Source organism: Eumetopias jubatus, unplaced genomic scaffold (genome assembly GCF_037043125.1).
Source record: "Eumetopias jubatus isolate StellerSeaLion01/CBP00866 unplaced genomic scaffold, mEumJub1_p1.0 scaffold_4, whole genome shotgun sequence".
NCBI lineage: Eukaryota > Metazoa > Chordata > Mammalia > Carnivora > Otariidae > Eumetopias > Eumetopias jubatus.
The window spans coordinates 73,410,966-73,427,176 of record NW_028274810.1 but is presented as its reverse complement, the minus strand read 5'-3'; the positions used below and the strand labels follow the sequence as shown (position 1 = coordinate 73,427,176).

The following is a 16,211-nucleotide window of genomic DNA, read 5'->3' as shown; positions in this document are numbered from 1 at the left end:
GAGGGCATGTACTGCATGGAGCACTGGGTGTTATATGAAAACAATGAAGCGTGGAACACTACATCAAAAACTAATGATGTAATGTATGGTGATTAACATAACATAATAAAATTAAATTTAAAAAAATAATAATTAAAAAAAGATGAAATCAGAGGGAGAGATAAAAAATAAAATAAAATAAAATGGGAGAGGTTTCTGACTCCTTCCCAAATCTTTCTTAGGAAATGACTGTCCAAGGTGAGGTCCAATCCAGTCCATTACCTCCTGGGTCAGCTGCTGGACGTGTGCCCTCTCCTGGTGGTATGCAGGGGCCGTCCTAGTAACCAGGATCTGGAGAGGCTGGGGAAGGTGAGTCCTCCGGCTTCAGGCTTCGGGCTTCCGAAGGAAGCGGAGTAAGAAATAAGGTTCTGGAAGTGGGGGAGGGATGGGCGGCCCCGGAGGGGGTCGAAGCGAGGCTGTAATCCGGGACGCTGTTGCCGGGAGACAGCGTGGGACGCCGTTGCCTGGAGATGGCGCTCCGCCCCATCTCCCCAACCGGGCCAGCGTCCGGAGGGCAGTGAGAAGGAGCAGGACCGCACCCGGCACCGCCAAAGCCATGGCCGGACGCCAAAAGGAGAAGGTGATCCCAGATGAGGTCCACCAGAACCAGATCCTGCGGGAATTATACCTCAAAGAGCTTCGAACCCAGAAACTCTACACACAGTATCACGCGAATCCCCTCCGCAAGGGTGAGGGGCGCCCCGGGGCGGAGGTAGGGGACAGGGTGGGCGCCCCCCGGGAAGGGGGGGCCGTGGGGGTGCGGGGCGGGGATGCATGGCCGGAGCACAGTAGGAGACGCCTTCTCTGATCTCGCCCCCCTCCCTAGATTTCAGGCCTCTGACTCGGCGGGAGGTGCGGAAGGTCTCGCTCCACATCCCATCAAATACTTTAATATATTAAAATGCACACATATCGCGATTAAATAGTACTTTTGTCAAAAGTTTGAAATACTTTTTAAAATTTTGCTTTCGAAATAATTATATTTTGTGGGGTTTTGTGTTTTGTTTTGCTGTTTGTGTTTTGGTTTGTTGTTAATAAGCTAGTTGTGTTTGTTAATAAGCTAGTTGTTTGTTTGTTTTTCCAGGCTTCTCATACTGTCTTAGATGTTTGGAAAGTTCAGGGGTGGTGGACTCAGGGCTCATAGTGCCCTCCTGATAAAACGGCCCTGCCCCCACTCCTCACCTGGCACATTCCCTGGGTAGTTGCATCTGGTCCTGTAGCATCAGCTGCCCCTGAAGGCCACCGGGTCTCAAATCAGCTGCCCCAGACCCACACCCCAACCACTGCCCAGCTCTCTTCCCCTGGACAACCCATGGATACCTTAAACTCACCAGTTGGAAAACTGGGGGCATCTTGCACCTCTCCCCCACCTGCTGCTATTCCAGAGTATCTTGTTTGAGCGGAAGGTACTGCAATTGTTTTCTCTCCCAAGTTAGAAGCCTAGCAGTCATCCTCAGTCTCTTCCTCACGGCACACATCAAAGTGGTCACAGTCCTGGTTATTAACATTTTTCTCACCGACCCTTCCAGTGTTCGGACCTCAGTGAAAGACTATGGTGCATGTGGAGGCATCTCCACCTCTCCTCACTTACTTCCCCCCCACCTCTAAATAGGGCCTGAGTCCACCTCTCTCTCCAGCATCCCTGCCAAGCCTCAGCAGGGCCCTGCTCACTTCGGTCTGTACTGATCTGATGGGCTCCTAACTACCCTCTTCCTCCAAGCCCACTGTCCCTTACACCACTGCTGGCTGGAGCTTTGCTAAAAGTGAGTACGATCTCACCAGTCCCTCTGTAACCCTCAGTGGCCCACAGCTTCTGAACTGAGGTTTAAACTGCTCGGTACATAAGAGCCCCGTGGATCTGGCTCTGCCGCCCACCTAGCCTCATCGGGACTCCCCTCTCCAGCCACACACTGCTCCTTTAATAAATATTTTAGTGCTTACTCTGCACCAGGCACGAGCTCCCTTCTCTCCCACCATGTCTAAATAAATGGATTTCCTAAATATATCACACCTTTCCCCATCTTGTTACCTTCAATATCATTGTTTCTTCTTCCAGAACTTCTCTCCCAATTTCTGGGCCTAATTAACTGTAGTCCACTGCAGCTCAGCTATGTAGAGAAAATGTAACGTCCCTTTCTAGATAAAAATTGTATATATTTAAGATGTATAACATGATGTTTTGATATACATATACAGTGAAATGCTTACAACAGTCAAGCTAAGTAGCATACCCATCTCACAGAGCTACCCTGTGTGTATGTGTGTGTGCGTGTGGGGGGGGGGTAGTGGTGAGGGCACAGAAAATGTAATGTCTTCGTTTTGCTCATAACTAACCTGGTTTTCCTCTGGAGCTCCCAACCAATTTCAGGAAAACAAATTAACAGTCAATTCTGTTTAAACTTGGTCCATTACCACAATTTAAATAATCCCTTCAGGCAATGTTCAGGCTTTCTAGGTCTCCCAGCTCCTGTCCCTTGGGCACATGATTAGTGTGAACCATTGGGGTAAAGTGAGGAAGTATTAGAATTAGAACTCGTATTTCTGCTAGAATTTGTATTTATGTTTACTTTTAGGTATAAAGAAAGAAATTATACTACTCATGGTACATAGAGACCATATAAATACACATTTATAGGTGTGTGCTCAGAAGATTTTTTACTGGTAGGAGTCTGAGGAGTCCTGGAGACCACTGGTTCCTTCTGGCCTCTGCTCATTTCCTACTAGCCTCCACCTAGCTCACTCCACGGAATTACTCTGGCCTTCTCGATGTTTCTCAAACCCATCAAGCTCACTCTTGGATTCCCTCACTTTATTTGGAACTCTGCTCTAATGCCCTTAGGGACCTATCACCCCCACTCCCACCCCACCATCAACTCTCTACCCATGTAACATGATTTATTGTTCTACAGCTCACTTACTTTTGCCCAAGTATTTATTCGTTTATTGTCTGTCACCGCAAATGGAAGCTCAGGGAGTACAGGAACCTCCTCTGTTTACAGCCCTGTCTCCTGGGCATCAGTAATTATGAGTTGAATGGACGTCTGTGGATTCTGCACTTCTGTTATCACATAGCCTTCAGGGGATATATCACCATGTGTCTAACCTTGTTTGGCTGCGTGGTTTGTCTGCATCCTCACTGACCAGCTGTTTGAGAGAACATTCTGCAACAATGAAATGTTTTGTATCTGTGCTGTCCAAAATGGGGGCCATTAGCCCCATGTGGCTGCTGAGCACTTGAAATGTGGCTAGTGTGCCTATGGAATGGATTTCTAAGTGTATTTAATTTTAACTATTCAAATTCAAGTAGCCACATGTGGCTGGTGGCCACTGTCCTGGACAGTGTCACTCTGGATTATGAGGTCCTTGAGAGCCTTATTCCCAAGTGCCCGGCACAATACCTGACATGTGGCAGACACTCAGAAAATGCTCAGCAGGTGTCTGGCTAGGGTAAGTCTTCAAGAGGGTGGGGCATTAATGTTTTAACGTGAACCTATGATGCTGTTTTTCTCTAGTTCACACAATCACCAGAAAGCCCATGTCTTGGCACGATAACCTAGAGGAACCCGCAGATGGTAAGTCCCAGGCTTTGTGAACACCACTGAGAGAGAGCACAGATAGGCAGGTGGCTGGAGAGAGCTGTCAGGGTAGTGTTACCCTGGGGCAACACTTTGATCATCTGAAAACTGGACTCACACTCGTGAAGCTCACAGGAGACTGACATATCCAACCATACAGCCAGCTCATTGACTGTCAAGCCAAGAAAAATGCTCCTAATGGCCTTAACAGTGCATTCATATATTCATTCATCAAACATTTTGCTGTTACAAGCAGAGGCTCTGAAGTCATTTTAATGGAGTTCAAATCCTGGTTCTACCACTCATTAACCGTGTGACTTCGGGCAAGTTTTAACCTCCCTGAACCTGTCTCTCACGTTGTTGTGAGGATTAAACAAAGGAAAGCAAGTACTCAGAGTATAGAACAGTATCGTACATGGCGATCAGGAAATGCTATTACTTTCATTATTACCATGAGACAGTCACTCTGATGGGGCAGGGGGTGGGGGAGGTGGAGACCTCATACCACAGTGAAGGAGACAGACGAGTAAATAGAGAGTAAAATTGGGATGGCAACAACAGAGAAAACAGGTGCCCTAGAGAGGCTGTGGAGTTCCGGGAAGTCTTCTTGGAGGAGGTGATAACAGGCTGAGGTGGAGTAGGTCAGGTGCAGAAGACCAGAAGGACATTCTGAGTTATACGGAAAGGCACAGAAATGAGAGACAGCAGTGTGGCCCAAGAAGGCAGGTGGTTGGGGATGGCTCTAGTATCCAGGTGGGTGGGCCACGCTCAGGACCGACGGAAGAGAGCTATTTGATGGAAGCCCTACCCTTCCTGAAAGGTCGCCTCCCTCCCCCCACCCCCTTAGAGTAGAATTTGATGGAGGAAAGATGTAAGGTTTACATAGGATGACAGGGTAGGAAGGTGGGGTGGGCAGGAGGAGGGAGGATCTCAGAGCATAGCAGAGACAGACAAGCGGATAGACTCATAGAGCATCGTCTGAGGAAGTAAGGGTGTTATCTGTGGTGAAGAGACCAGCCCAGCTAGAGGAAAGGAGAGGAGCTGGGGCCTTGCAGTAATAAGGAGAGTAACAGGCAGTGAGGGACCTGAAAGCAAGCCAGGAATGTACTGCTAACTGCTTATATTATGGATAAGCTCAGCCCAGGGCCAGGTCCCCCTTCATTCTCAGTCATCTTGCTGAGGTGGATATTGGCCTCCCCATTTTCCAGATGAGCAGAGTGAGGCCCAGAGAAGTTAAACCACCCGTCAGGCTAGTAGCAGAAGGGCCAGGAATGTCTGACTAGGAAGCCCAGGTTCTTCCCGTTGTCAAACTGCCTCTCTCAAATTGAGACACGATAGGGTGGAAATTTATTTATTATTTTTTAGATTTTTTTTAATTTATTTGAGAGAGAGAATGAGAGATAGAGAGAGAGCATGAGAGGGGGGAGGGTCAGAGGGAGAAGCAGACTCCCCGCTGAGCAGGGAACCCGATGCGGGACTCGATCCCGGGACTCCAGGATCATGACCTGAGCCGAAGGCAGTCGCTTAACCAACTGAGTGACCCAGGTGCCAGGGTGGAAATTTAAAATGAAACCTTTGTAAGTCCTCAAACTATGGAGTTACAGTTAGGCGTGGGGTTGGCAGCCATACCTGTAGCAGTACAGAGGATTTGGCCTGCTTACAACCCTCCTCCTCACTCCGCCACAGCCACGTTGGCCCAGCTTGCTCGTGCCTCAGGGCCTTTGTTCTTGCTGCCTGTACTGTGCTTGTCCTCTTGCCTCGGTCTCAGGGCTGGCTGCTGCTTGGCATCCAGATCCTGGTCTCAAGTAGCCACCCCTGCTTCTTTTTTTTTTTTTTAATTTTTTTATTGTTATGTTAATCACCATATATTACATTATTAGTTTTTGATGTAGTGTTCCATGATTCATTGTTTGTTCATAACACCCAGTGCTCCACGCAGAATGTGCCCTCTTTAATACCCATCACCAGGCTAACCCATCCCCCCACCCTCCTCCCCTCTAGAACCCTCAGTTTGTTTTTCAGAGTCCATCATCTCTCATGGTTCGTCTCCCCCTCTGACTTACTCCCCTTCATTCTTCCTCTCCTGTTATCTTCTTCTTTTTCTTTTTTCTTAAAATATGTTGCGTTATTTGTTTCAGAAGTACAGATCTGTGATTCAACAGTCTTGCACAATTCACAGCGCTCACCGTAGCACATACCCTCCCCAATGTCTATCACCCAGTCACCCCATCCCTCCCACCCCCAACCACTCCAGTAACACTCAGTTTGTTTCCTGAGATTAAGAATTCCTCATATCAGTGAGGTCATATATTACATGTCTTTCTCTGATTGACTTATTTCACTCAGCATAACACCCTCCAGTTCCATCCACGTCGTTGCAAATGGCAAGATCTCATTCCTTTTGATGGCTGCATAATATTCCATTGTGTATATATACCACTTCTTCTTTATCCATTCATCTGTCGATGGACATCTTGGCTCTTTCCACAGTTTGGCTATTGTGGACATTGCTGCTATAAACATTGGGGTGCACGTACCCCTTCGGGTCCCTACATTTGTATCTTTGTGGTAAATACCCAGTAGTGCAATTGCTGGATCGAATGGTAGCTCTAATTTCAACTGTTTGAGGAACCTCCATACTGTTTTCCAGAGTGGTTGCACCAGCTTGCATTCCCACCAACAGTGTAGGAGGGTTCCCCTTTCTCCGCATCCCCGCCAACATCTGTCGTTCCCTGACTTGTTAATTTTAGCCATTCTGACGGGGATGAGGTGGTATCTCATTGAGGTTTTGATTTGGATTTCCCTGATGCCGAGCGATGTTGAGCACTTTTTCATGTGCCTGTTGGCCATTTGGATGTCTTCTTTGGAAAAATGTCTGTTCATGTCTTCTGCCCATTTCTTGATTGGATTATTTGTTCTTTGGGTGTTGAGTTTGATAAGTTCTTTATAGATTTTGGAGACTAGCCCTTTATCTGATAAGTCATTTGCAAATATTTTCTCCCATTCTGTCGGTTGTCTTTTGGTTTTGTGGACTGTTTCTTTTGCTGTGCAAAAGCTTTTGATCTTGATGAAATCCCAATAGTTCATTTTTGCCCTGGCTTCCCGTGCCTTTGCCGATGTGTCTAGGAAGAAGTTGCTGCGGCTGAGGTCGAAGAGGTTGCTACCTGTGTTCTCCTTTAGGATTTGGATGGACTCCTGTCTCACGTTTAGGTCTTTCAACCATTTGGAGTCTATTTTTGTGTGTGGTGTAAGGAAATGGTCCAGTTTCATTCTTCTGCATGTGGCTGTCCAATTTTCCCAACACCATTTGTTGAAGAGACTGTCTTTTTTCCATTGGACATTCTTTCCTGCTTTGTCAAAGATGAGTTGACCATAAAGTTGAGGGTCCATTTCTGGGCTCTCGATTCTGTTCCATTGATCTATGTGTCTGTTTTTGTGCCAGTACCATACTGTCTTGATGATGACAGCTTTGTAATAGAGCTGGAAGTCCAGAATTGTGATGCTGCCAGCTTTGCTTTTCTTTTTCAATATTCCTCTGGCTATTCGGGGTCTCTTCTGGTTCCATACAAATTTTAGGATTATAAGTTCCATTTCTTTGAAAAAAGTGGATGGTATGTTGATGGGGATTGCATTGAATGTGTAGATTGCTCTAGGTAGCATTGACATCTTCACAATGTTGGTTCTCCCAATCCATGAGCATGGAACGTTTTTCCATTTCTTTGTGTCTTCTTCAATTTCTTTCATGAGTATTTTATAGTTTTCTGAGTACAGATCCTTTGCCTCTTTGGTTAAATTTATTCCTAGGTATCTAATGGTTTTGGGTGCAATTGTAAATGGGGTCGACTCCTTGATTTGTCTCTCTTCTGTCTTGTTGTTGGTGTATAGGAATGCCACTGATTTCTGTGCATTGATTTTATATCCTGCTACTTTACTGAATTCCTATATGAGTTCTAGCAGTTTTGGGGTGGAGTCTTTTGGGTTTTCCACATACAGTATCATATCATCTCCAAAGAGTGAGAGTTTGACTTCCTCTTTGCTGATTTGGATGCCTTTGATTTCTTTTTGTTGTCTGATTGCTGTGGCTAGGACTTCTAATACTATGTTGAATAGCAGTGGTGAGAGTGGACATCCCTGCCACGTTCCTGACCTTAGGGGAAAAGCTCTCAGCCTTTCCCCATTGAGAATGATATTCGCTGTAGGTTTTTCATAGATGGCTTTTATGATATTGAGGTATGTACCCTCTATCCCTATACTCTGAAGCGTTTTGATCAAGAAAGGATGCTGTACTTTGTCAAATGCTTTTTCTGCATCTATTGAGAGGATCATATGATTCTTGTTCTTTCTTTTGTTAATGTATTGTATCACGTTGATTGATTTGCGGATGTTGAACCAGCCTTGCAGCCCAGGGATAAATCCCACTTGGTCGTGGTGAATAATCCTTTTAATGTACTGTTGGATCCTATTGGCTAGTATTTTGGTGAGAATTTTTGCATCCATGTTCATCAAGGATATTGGTCTATAATTCTCCTTTTTGATGGGGTCTTTGTCTGGTTTTGGGATCAAGGTAATGGTGGCCTCATAAAATGAGTTCGGAAGTTTTCCTTCCATTTCTATTTTTTGGAACAGTTTCAGGAGAATAGGTATTAATTCTTCTTTAAATGTCTGATAGAATTCCCCTGGGAAGCCATCTGGCCCTGGGCTTTTGTTTCTTGGGAGATTTTTGATGACTGCTTCAATTTCCTTAGTGGTTATAGGTCTATTCAGGTTTTCTATTTCTTCCTGGTTCAATTTTGGTAGTTGATACATCTCTAGGAATGCACCCCTTTCTTCCAGGTTATCTAATTTGCTGGCATAGAGTTGCTCATAATATGTTCTTATAATTGTTTGTATTTCTTTGGTGTTGGTTGTGATCTCTCCTCTTTCAGTCATGATTTTGTTGATTTGGGTCATTTCTCTTTTCTTTTTGATCAGTCTGGCCAGGAGTTTATCAATCTTGTTAATTCTTTCAAAGAACCAGCTCCTAGTTTTGTTGATCTGTTCTACTGTTCTTTTGGTTTCTAGTTCATTGATTTCTGCTCTGATCTTTATTATTTCTCTTCTCTTGCTGGGTTTAGGCTTTATTTGCTGTTCTTTCTCCAGCTCCTTTAGGTGTAGGGTTAGGTTGTGTATTTGAGACCTTTCTTGTTTCTTGAGAAAGGCTTGTATTGCTATATACTTTCCTCTCAGGACTGCCTTTGCTGTATCCCAAAGATTTTGAACAGTTGTGTTTTCATTTTCATTGGTTTCCATGAATTTTTTTAATTCTTCTTTAATTTCCTGGTTGACCCATTCATTCTTTAGTAGGATGCTCTTTAGCCTCCATGCATTTGAGTTCTTTCCGACTTTCCTCTTGTGATTGAGTTCTAGTTTCAAAGCATTGTTGTCTGAAAATATGCAGGGAATGATCCCAATCTTTTGGTACCAGTTGAGACCTGATTTGTGACCTAGGATGTGATCAATTCTGGAGAATGTTCCATGGGCACTAGAGAAGAATGTGTATTCCGTTGCTTTGGGATGGAATGTTCTGAATATGTCTGTGAAGTCCATTTGGTCCAGTGTGTCATTTAAAGTCTTTATTTCCTTGTTGATCTTTTGCTTAGATGATCTGTCCATTTCAGTCAGGGGGGTGTTAAAGTCCCCCACTATTACTGTATTGTTGTCAATGTGTTTCTTTGCTTTTGTTATTAATTGCCTTATATAATTGGCTGCTCCCATGTTCGGGGCATAGATATTTACAATTGTTAGATCTTCTTGTTGGATAGACCCTTTTAGTAGGATATAGTGTCCTTCCTCATCTCTTATTACAGTCTTTGTTTTAAAATCTAGTTTGTCTGATATAAGGATTGCCACCCCAGCTTTCTTTTGGTGTCCATTAGCATGGTAAATTGTTTTCCACCCCCTCACTTTCAATCTGGGGGTGTCTTTGGGTCTAAAATGAGTCTCTTGCAGACAGCATATTGATGGGTCTTGTTTTTTAATCCAATCTGATAGCCTGTGTCTTTTGATTGGGGCATTTAGCCCATTTACATTCAGGGTAACTATTGAAAGGTATGAATTTAGTGCCATTGTATTGCCTGTAAGGTGACTGTTAACTGTATGTTGTCTGTGTTCCTTTCTGATCTTTGCTGCTTTTAGGCTCTCTCTTTGCTTAGAGGACCCCTTTCAATATTTCTCGGAGGGCTGGTTTCGTGTTTGCAAATTCCTTTAGTTTTTGTTTGTTCTGGAAGCTTTTTATCTCTCCTTCTATTTTCAATGACAGCCTAGCTGGATATAGTATTCTTGGCTGCATATTTTTCTCGTTTAGTGCTCTGAAGATATCTTGCCAGTCCTTTCTGGCCTGCCAGGTCTCTGTGGATAGGTCTGTTGCCAACCTAATGTTTCTACCATTGTAGGTTACATATCTCTTCTCCTGAGCTGCTTTCAGGATTTTCTCTTTGTCTCTGAGACTCGTAAGTTTTACTATTAGATGTCGGGGTGTTGACCTATTTTTATTGATTTTGAGAGGGGTTCTCTGTGCCTCCTGGATTTTGATGCCAGTTTCCTTCCTCACATTACGGAAGTTTTCTGCTATTATTTGCTCCAATATACCTTCTGCCCCCCTCTCTCTCTCTTCTTCTTCTGGGATCCCAATTATTCTAATGTTGTTTCGTCTTATCGTATCACGTATCTCTCGAATTCTGCCCTCGTGATCCTGTAGTTGTTTCTCTCTCTTTTTCTCAGCCTCTTTATTTTCCATCATTTGGTCTTCTATATCACGGATTCTCTCTTCTGCCTCATTTATCCTAGCATTTAGTGCCCCCATTTTTGATTGCACTTCATCAATAGCCTTTTTGATTTCGACTTGGTTAGATTTTAGTTCTTTTATTTCTCCAGAAAGGGTTTCTCTAATAACTTCCATGCTTTTTTCAAGCCCAGCTAGTATCTTTAAAGTCATGATTCTGAACTCTAGGTCCGACATCGTACTAATGTCCGTATTGAGTAGGTCCCTGGCTGACGGTACTACCTCTTGTTCTTTTTGCTGAGGTGATTTTTTTCATCTTGTCATTTCGTCCAGAGGAGAATAGATGAATGAGAGAACAAAATGCTAACAAGTTTACAACGTCCCCAGCAAATATACTGTATACAAATCAGAAAAGACCTGAAACCAGGGGAAAAGAAAGGGAAAGAAAGAAAAAAGAAAGAGAAAAAAAGAAAAAAGAGATAAAAATAAAAACAGAACAATACAGAAAAAGCAGAATATGATCAAATATGATCAGGCTAGTGCATAGATCAGTGCCACACACTAGATTTTGGGCGTACTTTGGTCTGTTCGAAAAAAGTGCCTCCTAAAATTTTAAAGGAAGAAAGACTTATATATGTACAAAATAAGGGTTGATACAATGAAGGGATGGAAGATGACTGTAAAGATGAAAATTACAAAAGATTTTATAAAAGGACTTGATAAGATAAGAAGTTGTTTGAAAAAAGAAAGAAAATTTAAGAAAAAAAAGGAAAAAGGGAGAGAATGTGATCAGGCAGGAGACTAGAACAAAGCCATACACTAGTGATTTAGGTTATATTTTGATCTGTTAGAAGAAACTGTATCTCAAAATTTTAAAGAGAGAACAACTTATATATATATGCCAAAAATAAGGGTAACTACTATGAAGGGATAAAATATGACTCTAAAAATGAAAAATAAAAAATGTTTTTTTTTAAAAAGGATCGATAAGATGTTGGTTGAAAAAGGGAAAAAGAAAAATAAAAAAAAACAGTTAACAAAAATTAACTTTGATGAACTAATGAATCATGGTAAAAAAAAAAAAAAGCCATGAATTCTATGTGCAGTATTCCCCTAGCGCTGGAGTTCTCCCGTTCTCCTTGATCGGTAAACTTGGTCTTGGCTTGCTGGCTGTTGGTGCTGATCTTCTGGGGGAGGGGCCTGTTGCCGTGGTTCCCAAATGTCTTTGCCGGAGGCGGAATTGCCCCGCCCTTGTCGGTCCGGGCTAAGCAAGCTGCTCGGGTTTGATCTCGGGAGCTTTTGTTCCCTGCAAGCTCTCCGTACAGCTTTGGAGGACCAGGGCAAAAATGGTGGCCTCCCAATCTCCACCCGGAGGAGCTGAGAACTCGGGGCCCCGCTCCTCAGTGCGCCCCCAGAGAAAAGCAGTCACTCCCGTGTCCCCGGTCTCCGGCCGCACTCCGTGCTCACCCGGCCTGTGACCGAGCAGTTCTATCTCTGGCACCCGACCCCGTGTGGAGTCTCCAAACCCAGCAGATCCCTGCGGTGCGCTCCCGCGCCGCTCCTCCCCGGGAAGGAAGGGGAGTCTCCCCGGCTCTGCCGCTTGTTGGGTCCCTGCTGCAGGAGCAGTGGCCTGACTGGGCCGCGGATCACAGTCTATGGCAACCCCGAGCTGAGAGCCCGCGCCTCAGCTCCGTCTCCACAGCCGGCTTCCCCGCTCCGATACCTGGGAGCTCTGCCGCACTCAGGCTCCCCCGGTCTTTCTGTGTCCCCGAGGGTCCTGAGACCACACTGTCCCGCGAGGGTTCCACGCCCCGCTTAGCCACTGGATTGACGTCCCTCAGTGGAGCCAACTTCTAAAAGGTCCGATTTTGTGCTCCGCGGCTCTAGCACTTGCCAGAAGCGGCCGGCGGAGGCCCCTCCCCCGCCGTCTATCCTCCCGAATATCGCCTCGGATTCACTTCTCCGCACGTCCTACCTTCCAGAAAGTGGTCGCTTCTCTGTTCAGAGAGTTGTTGCTACTCTCCTCTTCGATCTCCTGTTGAGTTCGTAGGTGTTCAGAATGGTTTGATCCTTATTCAGCTGAATTCCTGAGACAAGACGAAATCTAGGTCTCCTACTCCTCCGCCATCTTGCTCCGCCCTCCACCCCTGCTTCTTTGTGCCCCTTTGCCTCTTCCTCCTTCACACCTGGCATCACTCTCGGATTTGTTTGTCCCCTTGGGTATTATGCCTGCCGTCACCCCACCTAGACCACAAGCTCCAGGAGAGCGGAGACCGTGTCTGTCACACGCTGTTCTACCTCTGAGGTCTGGAAGAACACCTGGCACAGTTTGTGCTCAACCAATATTTGTTGAAAGATGAGGGTTGCAAGGCCTTGGCAGGCCCCCGAGGCCCGGGGCTGTGTCTCTGAGGCAGACTGTGGCCTGAGTAAAGGGCACAGGAGCTGTCGGTCCCAAAGCCTGCCTCTTTCATAACTCATGCGTCATCTCCCAGCCAGGTTTCTAAATCTTATCCACCGTGCTGCTCATGGGCCAAGGGAGAAATACGCAGAGACACAGACTGAAAGCCAGGAAATCGGATGGGACTCAGAGCCCTTGGTAAGTGTGGCTCCTTTTACTTAGGAAGCACAGAGGAAACACAGTGTGTGGTTAAGAGAACAGTGTATGAAGCCCGACTGCCTGGGTCTGAGCGCTGGCTGCCACTTATAAGCTGTGTGACCCTGGGTAAGTCACTGAGCTCTTCCGTGACTCTGTTTCCTCAGTGTAACATGGAGATAGTCCAGATATTACAGAATGAGGTGGTGTTCGTAAGGTGCTTCGAACAGTGCCTAACATGTAGCAGACACTGTGTAGGTGTGGACCAAACAAAGCCCACTGGCGACTGCCGGCCCGAGTTTGCTCTGCCAGTTACTAGGAGGGTGGTCTTGGGCACGTCACGTAGCCTCACAGGGTTCCATCCCCTTATCTGTAAAATGGGAACGCTGGTAACAACACGCCCCTCATTGGACTGGAAACGTACCAGTAGCTGTGAGGAACCTGGGAAATGTGATCATCAGCACGTTATCACCCCACAATGAGATAGGCTTCTGGTACGAAGACAATTTGAAGGACTTCCTGCCACATTTGTCTTTTAATTTGTCCACGTCTCTGATTACATAGACCGTTTTAGTTTTTGAGTCAGATGTGCCAGCCTTTTACATCACGGTTTCTGGGGTTTGTGCTTTGCTTAGGAAAACCTTCAATATCCAGAGTTGCCAAGTGACTGGCTTTCCTTTTAGATTTTTCTCCAAGTTGTCGTATCTTCTTAACACTTGGCTTTTAGTCCATCTGGGTATTTGGCACCTGATGGGAAGTTGGAGACGCTCTTCCTCAGCTAAAGCAGAACTTCCTGCATTCCCTCAAAGGCACCAGGGTCTTGCACGCCCTGTATCCTTACGTAGACTGCTCCTGCAGCCTGCCTCCTGACCCTAACCTATACTCCTTGGGGAGGTCCTCCTCGTCCTTCAGGACTGCCCAGGAGTCACCTCTTCATCAAGCCCCAGGAAGGGACGTGCGCACTCCCCACCAGGCAGAGCCAGGCACCTTCCCAGTGTGCTCCTGGAGCACCGCATGCCTCGGCACCTGCACCATTCAGCTCAGTTCCGTGGATCAGTGTAACATGGTGGCTCTAGAGCCAGTCAGCCGAGTTCAAATCCCAGCTCCACCACCTTCTGGCTGTGGAATCTGAACCTCTCAACAACCATTTACCCACCTTAAAATGGGAATAATAACGCTGACACTTGAAGGCGTGTCGTGGGGATTAACTGCTTAGGGCAGTGCCCAGCGCATAGTGAGTGCTCAATCACTGCGGACTACTGTGATGCCAGTGCAGAGGATTAGGCAAGAGAGCTCGTAGCCCAGCCGGGGAGCAAGCACCTGCTTCTCTTGGCCCCTTGGCCTGATCTCAGTTGCCGTCCTCTACTGAGCGTGCACCCTTCCCCAGAACTGCCCACGTGCTGCGGTTCTTAGCTTTCCACTGCGGGGCCTGGCCTTCTCACCCATTTATACAGCTCTAGGCTGGGGCATGGGGCTCTGCCGCAGGGCTACTGCGGGGAGATTGGAAGAAATAGCTCAGTAAGGAGGGAAGGGGGGAGGGAGGCAGGGAGGGAGGGAGGAAGGCAGGGGCTCAATAAGAAGCTGCTCCTTTTCAACAGCTCCTCTTCAGATGTGGGGCATCACCCTGGAGAGAGGGGACTGGGAGACTGGGACACAGGAAGTGGGTCCAGTGGGAGCACCCCACCCTCACAGGGCGACTGAGTCTAACAAGAGCAATGCTCAAAGGGACGGAGGAGGATGGGTGGGGGACTGACGTACAGTGAACGGGGGCGGGGCTGGAGGGTTGTGAAGGGAAAGATAAATTATCCGAAGTAGATAATTAAGCAACTTCAAAAAATATTACAAAGCACAAATAATTTAACTCACTCTTCTTCATTTTCTTAAAGAGGAAAGGCCTGGCTCCCATGGGTACAGAGTGTGCATGTGGAAATGCATCTGTGACCAGCATATCTCATGGCAGGCTCAGATGGCCGTAACAGGAAGGGCCAGTGAGGGTGCCCTGGCCAGCCCTGCACTGCTCCAACCCTCCTAAGCCTTGCAGATAAGCGACAGTGTGTGCCAGCAGATCAGCCATCGCTGTGGAGTTGCAAAGGCTCTACGAATACGCCAAGCCTGTTCATCGTCACAAATGTAGGGACAGTGCTGTCAGATGGCGCTGGTGGCAGAGTAAGAAAGTATAGCCCCCAAAGTTAGATCCAGGTGTCGTGCAACCATAACAGTTAATTAAGCCGGAGGTTCAGCGTGATATGATTGGGGGCAGAAGAGGCTTGATCAGCCCAAATTTAACTTAGGGCTCCCTGCCCCCTAGCAGAACCTCACCCTGGACAAGCAGACAACCCCAATCCCAATATTGGGACACTGGGGAAGCCACACTCAAATACCTCTCAGCTTCTGCTCTCCTAGTAACATCTGATGAAGATGTATCCTTTAATTGTGTAAGTTCATCTTAGAGCTTCTATACAATTTATGTCAGAGTGCTTGCTCTTAGTTCTCTGTGTAACCACATCAACAGCATCCATTCTTTCATTCCACAAATGTGTCCTGAACCCCTAGGGTGTGCTGGATACTGTTCTAGGTGTTAGAGATAAGCAGCTACTGAAACATAGAACAGCCACCGTCCTGGAGCTTCCTTCCAGGGGGACCAAGAGTCCAGAGGTGTGGCGTCCAAGGCAGGTGTGGGAAAGGGAAGTGCAGCAACTCTGCCTAGGTTACAACTATTTTGATGTAAATGCTGTCATTTCCATTTCCCAAACAAGGTTGTGCAAGGAGACACACTGGAGGCCACACATTCGAGCCCAGGTCCATCCGATGTCGAACCCAGGCGCCCCACCTCCGATAAGACTTCCTTCTGATGCCTGCGTTCTCCTCTCTAGGTCAACCCGGAACGTGATGACCGCAGGCTGAACCACTTCAGGGTCTACAATGATATCACGCTGTACAAGGCTAAAATGTGGAGCTTGGGAGAGGACGATCGCCACAAATAGTCTTCCAGTGCTGACACGGCCCTGTCTTTAATACCCAACGTGTGCGCTGCTCGGATGAATAAAGACTACTTTCAAGCCTTAGTCTGACTCTTCCTAGCTGAGTCTCACATTTCTGCTTTCTGCCCATGTCCACTGCTTCAAATTCTTGATCTTATAAACTAGTGGCAGAATTTCAGGTTAAGATGCATACAATATTCCCTCTGCCTCCCCAGAACCCAATAAAGGACAATAAAGAGACAAAAACGTATGAGCGCACAACA

The 16,211-nt window shown here is 46.4% G+C and overlaps 1 protein-coding gene across 1 annotated transcript; it reads left to right on the top strand.

Annotated features, from left to right (window-relative positions):
• Positions 1 to 595: 595 nt before the first annotated feature.
• Positions 596 to 15,951, top strand: CFAP144 (cilia and flagella associated protein 144). Its single transcript, XM_028123330.1, has 4 exons — positions 596 to 728; positions 3,552 to 3,611; positions 12,867 to 12,970; positions 15,841 to 15,951. The coding sequence occupies exons 1-4, from the start codon at positions 596 to 598 to the stop codon at positions 15,949 to 15,951; spliced, it is 408 nt and encodes a 135-aa protein (XP_027979131.1).
• Positions 15,952 to 16,211: the final 260 nt, after the last annotated feature.

What these genes read in the sequence shown, in the direction of transcription:
- CFAP144 (XM_028123330.1), top strand. Translation starts at nt 596, where the DNA reads ATGGCCGGACGCCAAAAGGAGAAGGTGATCCCAGATGAGGTCCACCAG. An exon ending in CGCGAATCCCCTCCGCAAGG is followed by an intron (nt 729 to 3,551) that starts GTGAGGGGCGCC and finishes GTTTTTCTCTAG; the next exon opens with TTCACACAATCACCAGAAAG. An exon ending in GATGGGACTCAGAGCCCTTG is followed by an intron (nt 12,971 to 15,840) that starts GTAAGTGTGGCT and finishes TCTCCTCTCTAG; the next exon opens with GTCAACCCGGAACGTGATGA.